Source organism: Amphiura filiformis, chromosome 2 (assembly GCF_039555335.1).
Source record: "Amphiura filiformis chromosome 2, Afil_fr2py, whole genome shotgun sequence".
In the NCBI taxonomy this organism is placed as follows: Eukaryota; Metazoa; Echinodermata; class Ophiuroidea; order Amphilepidida; family Amphiuridae; genus Amphiura; species Amphiura filiformis.
In genome coordinates, this window is record NC_092629.1 from 84,438,746 (window position 1) to 84,452,810 (window position 14,065).

Genomic DNA, 14,065 nt, shown 5'->3' on the forward strand with positions numbered 1-14,065 from the left:
ACAATGGAGCAATGCGCTGGGATTATAGTTTCAGTTGGGTGAACGATTATAAAGCGAGCGCTAGAGAACAATTCTGTGTGGTCTTTGTATACGAAATGAGACAATACGTGCTTATTGTTAACCAGCGTTCTTGAAAATGAGAAGCATGGTGGTTTGCAGACTTTGTTTGGAAATAATTTCTTCATATTTTCGGTGTTATCTGTCGTTTACATATCCTTCTTAAAACACCAAAGTACGCATATTTCCAAACATCTAAATTAGCTAAAAATTTAGGACATGTTACAAAACTATATTTTCTAGAATTTTAGAAGAGTGCTTTTAATATTGGCCGGTTATTTTTCACACAGCGACGTTAACTAGGCAATGTACTATTACCTATAACATACACTAAAACACCAAAGTACGCATATTTCCAAACATCTAAATTAGCTAAAAATTTAGGACATGTTACAAAACTATATTTTCTAGAATTTTAGAAGAGTACTTTTAATATTGGCCGGCTATTTTTCACACAGCGACGTTAACTAGGCAAATCCCCATTCTTTTAACGTAGGCTATTTGTAGAGGTCACACGTCAATGGTAAGAGCACTGTGTATTGTGTATAGGAAAACGGACAGTAACTGCAGTATGACCTTCATTTTGGGAAAAAATAGTCTGAAATTGCAAATTTGTCGTGAATGCCCCAGTCGGCACCCGGGGTCGGCACAAAATATGCCCCCTCCCACCCCAATTGTGGATCCACCGCCATTGGTCCTGCTTGACCATGACACATCAAACCTCACCATGTTCACAAGTCCCAGGTTCACCCATCTCCCCGCCCATCTCCAAATTCAATCCATGACTGACTGCTCATTAAAACTCATATGTACTTCCATCAGTTTCCAGTTTGTCTTTATGTACAGTATTTCTTCTAGTTGTTATTTGCATATACCGTATTGTCTTGAAAAAAAAGTTGTATTTATTATAGTCATGCACGATATACGAATATACGTGCACAATGTCACAATTTCAATCGTGTACACGTCTACACGAATTATGCTTTAGTGATCCAACATGTTTGTATATAGTACCGAATATAGTATTTTTGGTACAATCCAAAACCTTTCACAAAATGCTATATACCTTAACGATAAAAGTGATTTATAAACATCATAGAGTCCTATGTAATATTTTATAGTATCAATTCAGTCGACAAGTAGGCCTATAGTGTTTCCTACTTTCATGACATGCCTCTCTTTTGTGGATATTTAGGAGGACTGACAAGTGTTACAGCATTGAAAATTGACACATCATGCTATGAAGTCCTGTATTGAGACGCTTGATGGTCGGTTTCACATCGTATCTAGCAAATAACCCTTCCAGCATTGCCGTTGGTCTCAAGGGCTCCACGATGGCGAACACAAGGTTGGTGTTCAGAGCACAACGCGTGTTCCATTGCTGGGCGAAGGTCATCACAACAGTTGGATACCACGGAATTTCGATTTTACTATCTTTGCCTGCCTGGAGATAATTAATAAGACTCTTCTTGAACATCTTGTAATCGAAGATCAGAACTTTCTGATCTCTTGGTAGCTCTTCGGTAGTCACCATCGCCTCACTGTCGCCTCGTTGTGGACTCCAGTAGAACACCTTGCTACGACAATGTCGCACAGCGTAGATGCCGGTCTCATCACTGAATATGCGAACGCTGCATACATGGAAAAGGAAATACGAAAAAGGGTAAGACATACTGCAGTTACTGTCCGTTTTCCTATACACAATACACAGTGCTCTCACCATTGACGCGCGACCTTTACAAATAGTGTATGTTAATGTTAGAAGTATAGGCATTTGCCTAGTTAACATCACTGTGTGAAAAATAACCTGCCAATATTTAAAGTATTCTCCAAACTTCTAGCAAATATATTTCTCTAACATGACCTAAAATTACAGCTAGGTTAGATGTTCAGAAATAGGCGCACTTTGGTAAAATATGAGTGAGGGCAAGGCATAGCTAGCCAATTCCCCGTGTTAATTGAATGGAGATTTGACCGAAAATATTGGTAACGGACCGCTCATTTCTGAAGGATGCCACAAAAAAACGGTACAAGCTACATTTAAAGTATTCTATGAAATCTGAAATTCTAGAAATGTCCTAAATTTTCAGCTAATTTAGGTGCTTGGAAGTATTCGCACTTTTGTGTTTTATGAAGGATATGTAAACGACAGATAACACTAACAAATATGAAGAAATTATTTCCAAACCGTGTTAAGTCAACAATCATTATGTTGCTCATTTTCAAGAATGCTGGTTAACAATAAGCAGAGTATTGTCTCATTTCGTGAACAAAGGCCCATTGTTACCCTGCGTTTCCTTTATAATCGGTTACCCAACTGAAACTATAATACCAGCTCATTGCGATACCGCACAGATAAAACAGAAACATGTGTACAACCAGAGAAGATTGATTTAATCAGTTGAGCTGTTTTCAATGAGTGTTATCTTGGTTTAATAGCTTTTAATGGGGTTTAAGTCCTGCACCCGGGGGGGGCCTCTCCCTAAGAAATGGTATACGGGGATGCTCAAAGGTTTTGAGGTGCATTTTCATGGATTTTGGTATACCAATGGGGTGGTTTTGAAGTTGTTTCGGGTATATTAATGACCCCTTATTTCTGTGATGGTATTGAGATGGGCTGTTGTAAGTTTTTAGTTATATTGACGATATAGGCCCCTAATGATGGGTCACCATTACAGTAAAAATGGTATAGAGATGGGTTGGTTAACTGATAGAAGCGACTCAAGCGAGGTATAGTGATCGGGTGTTTTTTTGCACTATGCAGGTATAGAGATGGTCAACATTCTGAAGTCTACTTTTAGCACCCCCGTACAAATATTTTCCAAGAGGCCCCCCCGGGGTCCTGCAAAGGTCGTGGTGAATTCTACTGTAGACATGACTGCATCATGATACAGTGAACAGAATTCAGGCCTCGAAATTCAAGGAGGCCACCAAGGCCATGCCCCTGTTGAAGCAGATTATAGGAGACACGACACGTCGTGATCGACGTGACTGCAAGGATAAGGAAGATATGTCTCATTATTCAGTATAATACCGATATCGACTGTTCAGAGCCAGAAGTGCAATAGCTGCCATGTGTAGTTGCCATGTGTAGATGTCGAAAATTGTCGAATGTTCACAGGGCACGAACTTGCACTATGTCTTAGCTTGCGTCTTCTGCCAAGACATTGTGTTTGTATCTGTTTCATACGATTTGTCTGATTTGACAACCCTAGATAACGAGCCTCTTGTGTGAATCTTAATATCTTATTTCCATTGGTCCATTAGAACACCGGAACGGGTCGGGACAGTCAGGGATATAACACTCTTTTTGAAACATGTATGGCAGTATTAACCTTTTCGAGACACCGCGGACACGATAGGATGGCGCTGCACGAAGTGGGTAAAGTCTTTTGAATTTACCGGGTTTTACCCCAGATTGAAGACTGCCCTCCTTTTGTGTACGCCATACTTTGAAAGGGCTAATGGCTCTTCTGAACACGGGACCGGTGGTTCATACCCAATTCTTAATGCACCATTAGGGAAAGCAGAAGAATGAATTTTTAAATTCATTCTTCTGTAAATTGACATGTACGAACCCTTTTTCTGTGTAGTTGACGATACGGTTGGTGTACTTGATCTGTTCGTGTGTGGTAATCCCTGGTATAGTATTAAAATACTTAGTTATATATAATGTTGCCAATTAAATTGAGATATTTTACAAATCATTACCATTGGTAAGTTTATCACCGGGGACCGGGAATCGAACCCAGGACCTACTTGCAACAGAAGTGAGAATTCTAACCACTGAGCTGCGCTCTCCCTTTTGAAGACATGTCTAATTACTGAAGACATGTCAAATTCCAAGACACTTTACTATTGCCGTGTTACAGTGAATATATCCTTAACAAAATGAAATGAATGTAATAATAAAGCATGTACGAACCCTTTTTCTGTGTAGTTGACGATGCGGTTGGTGTACTTGATCTGTTCGTGTGTGGTAATCCCTGGTACAACGCGTGTATCAAGTAGAGGAAGGGTAACCCCCTCAACACCATCCATATCTTCCCCCTCCTTGCAGTAATTGTGGTATATGATGCATCCTTTAGGGCTCCGTATTATTCTCTTGTCAATCTTCACTGTTGTACAGTATTGCACGTCAATTTGAAGTTCATGATCTGAAATTAAAGCCGAAAATTATTTCGTTAAGACTATGTTAATGTTATAAATTTTGTACTGGTATCCAGCACCTCCTATTATGCATGCTACAGCTAAACAAAATGGTTTCGCTAGCCCAATTTAGATCGTACCAGTTGCAGAAACCTTGTAGTCGCCTGCTCCGCAGCCGACTGATGATGACTGGTGTACACATAACGCCTAGTTTAACCAATTATTAAAGACTATAGTATTATCTGCAATAACATAGGTCGTCGAAATTTCTTGTCTTCTTTTTCAAGCAGATTTAGACTGATGGTGCATTTTAGCCATATTTGTTTATTGATGGTCATCAATTTCATGACAATTGTCTTAAGAAAGGATGAAATGTTCTCGAATAAGTGCCAATTTGTCGTGTTTTTTAGAATTTCTTTTTAAAAGTTGGGTGTTTCGGAGTCCAGTCGCACATCCACACCCAAGCCAAAGGACCCCCAGGTTCTGATACCGATTGGTGTCGTGGGGATGTCAAATTGTTCATTCATCTGAAAAATAAACCCCATCGAAAGTAAGAAGACAAACAAACAAATAAAATCACAAAACAGACCAAGCAAATAAACTCACGTTCAGGAAGGGAGTCACATTTTGTTTCCGAACTGTTCAAAGATTGCTGGGCAGGCGCACTTGTATGCGGATTAGGATTGGTCATGGTGGCAGATTTCTTTGCTGTACGTCTGCTCCTTGGTTGAGACTTCGATTGGCGCTTTGATGGTGTTGTTGTTGTGGCAGGTCGACAAGCAGTTTCGCTAGCAGTAACTCGCATACGCTTTGGTACAGCTACTGCAATTATAAAGTGACTCCGTAAATTCAAATTATTTTGTTTGATAATTTGTCTGAAAATGATTATCACATGGCAACAAGAGTCGCTTAACACCGCGGTTCAAACTCTAGGAATGGTCCACTTTGTCCAGTCATTATTGCGCAGGTCAGAGTGCATTGTCATAAAAAAAAGGCATGCTCACGCAATGACTCTGACCACTGCGTGACGACGCGTTATTAGACACTCAAGGACGGATTGACCGTAAACAAACAGATACAGGCCTGAAAACGATTTAGGATATGACAATGATTATACCAGGGATATACTCGGAATTATTGCGCAATGGCATGGCATTTCGCGATCACGCAACGTGTCTAGGACGACTTACTTAATGCAATATCAACATAAATATCTATAAAACGAGTGGCAAAGGTTGGATTTGGGTTTGTTTTCAAGAGACTGGTCAGCGTCTATTGTTTTCTGAAATAGTTTATTGACAATGTGTACAACAATAAAAAGACTGCGTCGTTGGAAATAATAAATTTCGGTTATTGATTTGGATAGACAGTGCCGAAATATGGGAGACTAAGCAGCTTCATTATTGCCAGAGTTTCAGTATTGGTGGATATGATATATGAAAATTTGACATTAACATATTTCGGATGGAGTCGTTCTGCAGATGTTTACTTTATCAATAACTTTGATTCGACGTGAATTTTATGATACCTAAAATGGATATGATCAGATGAGACTGCAGTCTTCAGACTTTGGAAGTATTTTGTTATATGTACTAATCGTACTATACCTTGTTGGACCATCTGCTGTAATGGAACGCTAGAAGCAACTGTCTCTGGTGCACTATTGGCTACCATGGCTACAGGGATTGCTTGGAATGGAGCAGGTTGATAAACAGGCAGGTGTGGAACACCTGGCATGACGAATCCTTGCTGCTGCTGTTCCTGAAGATACTGCTGTTGGTGTAATTGAAGAACTTGTTGTGGCGTAACATTTATGCTGCTCGAAGCAGTTGTAGCTACAGTAGAATCAGGACTCTGTACCTCTGGCAATCTAAGCACCTGAGGGGTCGCTTGCATGGTATCGCCAATTTCATTGAAAACATCTTCAGCTGCTTTGAAGGAGTTTCTCTCTTCTCCTTCTAAGATAATCATCACTTCATCATCATCAGTACCTGCATAAAGAAGTAAACATATGTGTAAGCTATTTCAGTAGCTGGAAAATTGGAAACACAATTAATGGGATACGACATCATGTGTGTAAGCCTGATGTATAAGAGAGGGAAAAATGGGCTAAAGATATGTGAATTTATCTACGTCATTTTGCTGATTATCAGTTGGACTTGGACATCTACCCTCTGCATCATCATGATATGGCGAAAATATATTAATCTAGTGATGTAGGTGAACTGTTGAAGAGGTTTCCGTGGTATTACGGGCAGTTGTTTTAAGGATGTTGGAGGAATGAAATGAATGAAGCAATATTGACAAGATGAATAATGGAAGATGAAGAAAGAATAAGGTAAGACAATATTAGACTTACATAATTCGTCATGCAATAGTAGCTTCCCTTTGTCATTATCAAATTATTTGTAGCACTGTTAAGGCATCAAATCCAAGAGTAGTGGGACCCAATGCCAATGCAAAATACAATTTGAAAATCGAACACAAGGCAGCCATAGCATGTGCGAATTTTCTTGCTCTCATGACGATATACCCTTTTAATTGCACATTATATTCACAAATCACATTAAGCAGTGTAGCAGACCAAATAGTTGAATTGCCAAATCTATAGCATAGCAATACTTACCAGGGCCTGTATTTGGGGATGTGATATCCATAGAGATTTCTTCGGGATCCTAAAATAACACATAAAAATATATTTAAATCTCGACAAAAAACGGGGTTGATGTAAGCATTTTGTTATTATGAATTTATTGACGAGATAATAGCCCGGTTAAAGCAAAAGTAGATGTATATAGATGCAAACAGGGCCAGCTTGAAATCCGGCATTTTTTCTGTATGTTTTGTTTGATGGTTGCTTGATTTGGTTTTCACCCCCCCCCCCCCGACAATATTTGTAATTAATTTATGGACAAAAGGGAAGAGTTATAAGATAATATTTTACCTCCGGTCCACTGGGAAAGTACTCTTGCAACTCCTCCAGAGGGATGTTCTTTGGTAGACAGGCATTTTTGACAGGTGTGGTGTTTTGTGGTGCTGTATTATAATAATGTATACGTTAGAAAATAATAGCATATTAATGGCTAAAAATGGATCAAACCCGGGTCTTACACGGGGGTATAAATCTAAGTTAAGTATATTATCTTACTAAATTGTAAAAGTGTTGAGCACATCAAATCGGCAATTGAAGTCAGATGTAATTTTGCAAAACTTCTGACCTATATTGTTTCCTGACTCCTGTTTGATAAATTATAAGATATTGTTGCATGCTCCGCGTGTATGTACTGGCCTTCATAACCATAGCAAAATTAACTTCATTTTTGGCTTAGCCATACTGGAATTGAATTTTTTCACGCGCTTCGCGCACAAATGTCATAGTGAAATCGAAACAAAATAATGTTCGGATCACTCTAAATTTTAATGCTTCTACCGCCACTTATACGTAAACCAAAACTTGGTCACTTTATAGTGCACATGCCTTTCTCACAGTAAATTTGGGGGCCTCCAAATTTTTGGATGGGCAAAACCACAAGGCCCCAAGAAAGGTAACTCCGACCCTGCTGATGTTTATACCTTTTACAATTCCGGGACTGCAGGTACTTAGCTGTGAAGTCCTCGACTTTGAAAGTAATCATGGTATACGGTAATGTTAAGGGGCATTCGGTGAAGCAGTTACAATGAATGAGGAATATATTCTTTTGGAAAGCGCATCTGAATGATTAGCCTCTGATAATAATGGAAGTTCCCCAAATCCTATATTATACATGATGACCAGAAATCAAATTTAATGAATACTTTGTTGTATAAGATTATTGAAACTATTTTAACGTACTCAATGTGTTGGATTCGGATACATTCTCGGGAAACAACCAACTATCAGGATTGTTTCCACGCATCCGGTCCTCTATCTGTTGCGGTATCTCTTGCTGTTGCTGTTGTTGCTCGTGCTGTTGATGTTGAAATAGCTGCTGCATTTCTTGCCTTTGCTGTAGCTGTTGCTGCATTTCTTGCTGCTGTTGCTTTTGAAAGAGCTGGTTCAGCGTGTTAAGTGTTTCATCGGACAATTGATAGTCCTGTTCTTGCTGGTTATTGCTGGGATCCATTTTGTTGTAACAAAATTACGCACAAAACTTTACCGATTGTTTTCCCTGTAAAATAAGTAATCAGTGAAAAATGTGTGATTTTTAGTGACAAGAATCAAGAATTCAACTGTTTACAACATAGCGTGGTGGCGCCAAAGGGGGGGGGGTATGAGATGAAGAGCACCCCATCCGTTTCCATGCACCAATGAAACCAAACATCGATTGGGGCCCTTGTGGATGCCAAATGTTCAGATTTTAACCTCCCCCTTTTCCCCCTTTGCCTTCCCCCTGTAAAGAATCTGGTGCCACCACTGCAAAGCTTGAAAGTATAATGATACGACCAAAGTAATTGTTACGATACAAGTATAGTGGTGCAGAAATGACCATCGATTTACCATTCTTTTCGCTTACTAACACTATGTGCATTGGCAAGCTTTTGATATCACTGTCTTACAAATAGACATGTCTCACATCGACATCGCCTGGTAAATAATTACATTATACAGCAGGAAACTAAATCAATACCCGGATCGATACACGTGTATGTGCTATGCACGATTTGATATTCAGACGATAAATCTTTGGATACCGGGGTAGAAAATGATGAATATCTCCCGTAATTTTTGCTTTCTAAAGAAGCCGATTTTAAGGCTTGCACTTGAATATGTGTTGAAAGAACATGGTAGTCGTTAGCTAGCGTATTAACAAACAACCGTGCGTTTTGAAATCAAAAAATGGCAACAATTTAGATTTTATATGTGCATAACAGACAAAAATGACAGCTGCCCTCATTCGTAAACAATCGGAGTAACGAAACATAATCACGTTACAAGCGCAATGTGGACCACTGGTGGAGGCAGTCTAATGCAGATGACGTACCAGGCTCACTGAGATCTGCAGGGGTCAGTCACCGGACTATTGTCAATAGCCTTAGTTGGATGTCCCTCGGCCCATTATGCGTCTCAAAACTATTAAACAGGTCGGAACAAAATGTGTAGCTATTGAAGAACAAGTGGATCCGATCTACCATCATGGCGATTTCTGCTATGAAGATATCGGGGCGATGACACTGTGTCTTCAACAATAGACAACTTAAACAAATAAAAACATCTTTGGTGAAGACACAAGCTAAAGTACATTAGCACCCCTGGAACACATTTCCTACTGAGATCTGCAACATCTGTTTCCAGATTTAAGACTATGCTGAAGACTCGTTTATTTTGATCATAGAATTACGTTTGTTGTTGTTTTTTATTTATCATGATTTTGACACAGTCAAAATATGCACTTATATTGCAAAATTGTTTCACTTGCCCAAGATCGCAATAGTTGGAGAAAGCTTGTAGTCGCTTGCTCCGCAGCCGACTGATGATGATGATGATGTAGGCCTATACCTTAGACGAATTTTACGCGCTATTACGTGATGTAAGTTCGGAAGTTCAGCCACATTATCTTTCCATTTAGTATTTATTGTTTATCTTTGCACTAAACAATGTGTAAACAAAAATACCGACAGACAAGTTATGTGAGGTACCTTTGATATGATCGTTGGACAGTTGATTGATAAGACAACACTTTGCTGTCAATGCTTTCAATATCAACGGAAAGGTACAAAAATAATAAGTATGCAAACAGTAGTATTAGTAGGCCTAATTCATAATAATAATAGTCATATCGTGGTTTATTAGCTCCGTGTTGTAGGGTTTTAAAATAATGATAGTATGAAAAAATAAAGGAAGGAAGGGTGGGTGGGTGGGATTAAGAGGAAGGAATAATTAAAAGAAAAAAGGCAGGAAGAATTAGGCAGAAAGGAGAAAGAAAGAAAGAAAGAAAGAAAGAAAGAAAGAAAGAAAGAAAGAAAGAAAGAAAGAAAGAAAGAAAGAAAGAAAGAAAGAAAGAAAGAAAGAAAGAAAGAAAGAAAGAAAGAAAGAAAGAAAGAAAGAAAGAAAGAAAGAAAGAAAGAAAGAAAGAAAGAAAGAAAGAAAGAAAGAAAGAAAGAAAGAAAGAAAGAAAGAAAGAAAGAAACTTATGAACTACAAGCTCCGAAGAAACAATAAATCAACCAATAAATAAAGAAAAAGTAATTTACTGCTATGTACATAAGTAATGCATTTTGTAAACATTATTTATACGGAATTTATAAACTAAATTATTTTACTATGCGGGATAGAAAAGTTATTTTATTATGCGGGATTATTTTAATTATGCGGGATAGATTAGAAAAAGCAAGTATATAGGGAAAAGAGAAGGTAGAGAGGGGAACGGAAGAGATGAGACTGTGAGAGAGAACGTATACAGAACCAAGCACCAGTATAATAGAATACGGTCCGTGACAGAACACTGTCTCAAATAATTATTATTTTATGTGAAGTACACTTACCGCATTTATCAAAACGTTGAAAATATAGGCTTATAACCACCTCACCAGTGAGAGAAATTGCATGTACTGTGCACTGCTGATGGAAATCGAACGTCCGTGAACTTTTGCTTTGAATTTTCTTCAATACTCGCAATAAAACATCACACACTTGGATCACGAAATATAATACAAGACGATTATTAAATCCGATCTTCATCAAAATGTTACCATCTCATGAATGTTTCTTCTTTTATACTTCGTTAATGTTGTTTTTTATTCCTCCAAAAACAATTATTTGCCGCTGAATTTAATTTTATGACTCACACGGTATAACGTCTGCACAGCAGCTACACTATAAATAGCTTAACATGGGGAAATCCCCTCTCACTGTTTTAGTCTCAACACCATGCTCGTACACGTGTACATTGATAGGGGATTGATAGTATTGGCCAGGGACATTATTTAGTGCATTGTATGTATATTGTGTTATTATTTTGACCAAACCGAACATGAAAGAGGCTAGAAAAAACCCTATACTTCATTAATAGGGTCTATGCTTGAACTTGACTTTTACGTAAGTGGAAGGGTATATTCCGTTTTAAATTGGGAGTGTTGCGCAATAAATGATCTATAAGATGAGCCAGTAAATCAGTTTACGCAATTAAATATTAAAGTCAGTGAATGAATGAATGAATGAATGAATGAATGAATTGTTGAAGAATGAATGAATGACGAAGCAAGCAAGAAAAAAAAATAAACAAACGGACGCATAAATCCATATCTGGATGATTGACCGAATGATCCGATATATGTAGGGCCTACATTTGTATATGAAAGAATGAATTCATTCATTCATTCATTCATTCATTCATTCATTCATTCATTCATTAATGAAATAGCCTACTGAAAATAAATAAATAAATAAATAAATAAATAAATAATTAAATAAATAAATAAATAAATAAATCCCCATTTTATCCCTGAACAAGAAATGTCTTTAAAAAGACAACACCATGGATGAAATTCATGTTTCATAATTTTACATTGACAAGTACTTGGAATGCTAGTCATTTTTTGTGTGTAGCATATGCACAACTAACCGGGTTGGAAATGTTGTTACCACGAATACCACCAATGACATACTATAAGCTAAATTGGAAAATGTGTGTTAAATAGGTCTAGATTTAATTTATACTTAATTTATACTTGTACAAACAAAGGGATCACTGGAAATCACATCCACCGAGTTTCGCATCAATCCAACAATCTATATTCAGACGACTTTGTGATTACGTTTTATGACATGACTTTGAGCATTCTGACAATACAACAATATATACTTATTCCACCTCAGGCTCAGATGACCTTTAACAATTATAATCAAAAAGACTGATTACTCAATCCCAGGGGTTCCCTGGCTCAATTCAATCTTTATTTTCTGAATGTGTTGATTATAATTGTTACTACTAACTGCCCAGTTGCTCTACCAAAATGTATAAAACCAAAGCAACTATCTACCCCAATTACTGGTATTTACCCCCCCCCCCCACTAGTTTCCCTCCCAACATCCATTTATTAGTGATGGTATAAACTAACCCTAGTTAACAGTGCAGGTGCCTGGGCACCTTATACCCAGCTTGGTTCCTGTCTGGTCAGATAATTGCTCATTATAATTGTTGAATTATCAGTAGGCCTGGATCAACAGGGGTGCATTTATATAATTTTTCATAGAGCAATTGTTCAAAATATTTAATGTCAAATGGTTCCTAAAAACCTTATTTGTGAATGGATTTTTACCGTTGACGAACCAAATGTATGTTTAATATACCAATTATTCCATTAACAGCAATTTCCTAAGTTTCCATCCATAAATAATCACAGAGTATCATCTATTTACAAAATAAGTGTTTATTTTCAGATTTCCAATTAACCATTATCAGTATTATCTGGTAGGGTGCCAAATCAAGACCTTGCTAATAGTTATAGTCAGAAACAGGTATTTTGTCCTGTAGTCCCTGGCAACCCAGTCTGCTTGTGGTTCACTCACAAACATATACACGACAGAAACCGGCTGTGAAGGAGCCTAATGCACGTAAACAACTTCCTTATAACATGTATAATAAAATCCGATTTTGAGTATAATAAAGAAAGTCATGCATATGCAAAATGAAGCAATTACCTATTGCTAACTTGATAAAATGCATACTCGTAGCCCAATCTTGTACATCATAGCACCCAGTTTTGGTTTGTGGTTTCGAAATGTTGCAATTAAACATTAGTTCTTTCAAATATGAAACGCTAAAACCCAAATCTAGAACAAACAATCATATATTTAGAAAGATATAGCAAACTTTCCATGAAAGAGATTGGACCTAAGACAAAGTGCACCCAAATTAAGTGTCAATTCAGAAATATCCCACCATGGTGGAAAAAATTCCGTGTGGGCCATTTTGCCGCCCTAACCCAGCTATACGCCACTGGAAATTAGGCCTATTTGCCAAAATTAAATCCGGCATGTTGTAAGGGGCCAAAGAAATTTTGGCAAGTTCAAGGGGCAAAAGATATTTTGTCAAGGGTGTCAGGTGTACACAATTATTTTGATAACCTCCCCGTACCCCGCCCCCCCCCCCCACACACACACACACAAACACATAATTATTGCACAGCGCCTAACATATGGATGATTCAATAGTAAACGAATGATAAATGCAATCAATAAATTAATCGATCGATCGATCGATCGATCAAACAATTAATCAATCAATTCGATCGACTAACAAAATAATTAGCAAAGGTGAATTGACAACAATTTATTGATTATGTAATTTAAGGGGGTACTACACCCCTGGCCAATTTTGTGCCTATTTTTGCATTTTTCTCAAAATTTATAGCGCAATGATGACAAGTAAAATATGTATATCATAGGGGCAAGGACTACAACTACTGCACTGAAAATTCAGCAACTCAAGGCAAGTAGTTATTGATTTATTGATCAAATAGTGGTTTCCCCTCATTTTCGACTGTAACTCCACAATTGTTGTCTGTACTGAAATAAAATATTCAGTACAGTAATTGTAGTCCTTGCCCCTATAATATACATATCTTACTTGTCATCAATGCGCTATAATTTTTGAGAAAAATGCAAAAATAGGCACAAAATTGGGCAGGGGTGTAGTACCCTTAAGCAATCACCAAATACAAACAAATGACGCAAATGGTATTATATGAATCGGAGAGAACGAAGGAATAGTGAAAGACTGAAACTAAATTTGATAAAAATACTGTAATAATATATTTAGTAGGCCGAATCACCGTACAAATAATTATTAACTAGTAATTATCACTATAGGCCTACTTGTTATCTCTAAGACAGGTGCATGTATTGTGTAAAACTGAAACTGAAACAAATTTTATAATA

At 37.6% G+C, this 14,065-nt stretch overlaps 1 protein-coding gene across 1 annotated transcript; it reads right to left on the bottom strand.

Annotated features, from left to right (window-relative positions):
- Positions 1–853: 853 nt before the first annotated feature.
- LOC140146727 (uncharacterized) lies at positions 854–10,873 on the bottom strand. Its single transcript, XM_072168600.1, has 8 exons — positions 10,669–10,873; positions 8,039–8,354; positions 7,151–7,242; positions 6,833–6,881; positions 5,814–6,197; positions 4,813–5,028; positions 3,983–4,214; positions 854–1,688 (listed from the first exon to the last, which is right to left on the bottom strand). Exons 2-8 carry the CDS (start codon positions 8,307–8,309, stop codon positions 1,268–1,270), a joined length of 1,665 nt encoding a protein of 554 aa, XP_072024701.1. The 5' UTR covers positions 8,310–8,354; positions 10,669–10,873; the 3' UTR covers positions 854–1,267.
- Positions 10,874–14,065: the final 3,192 nt, after the last annotated feature.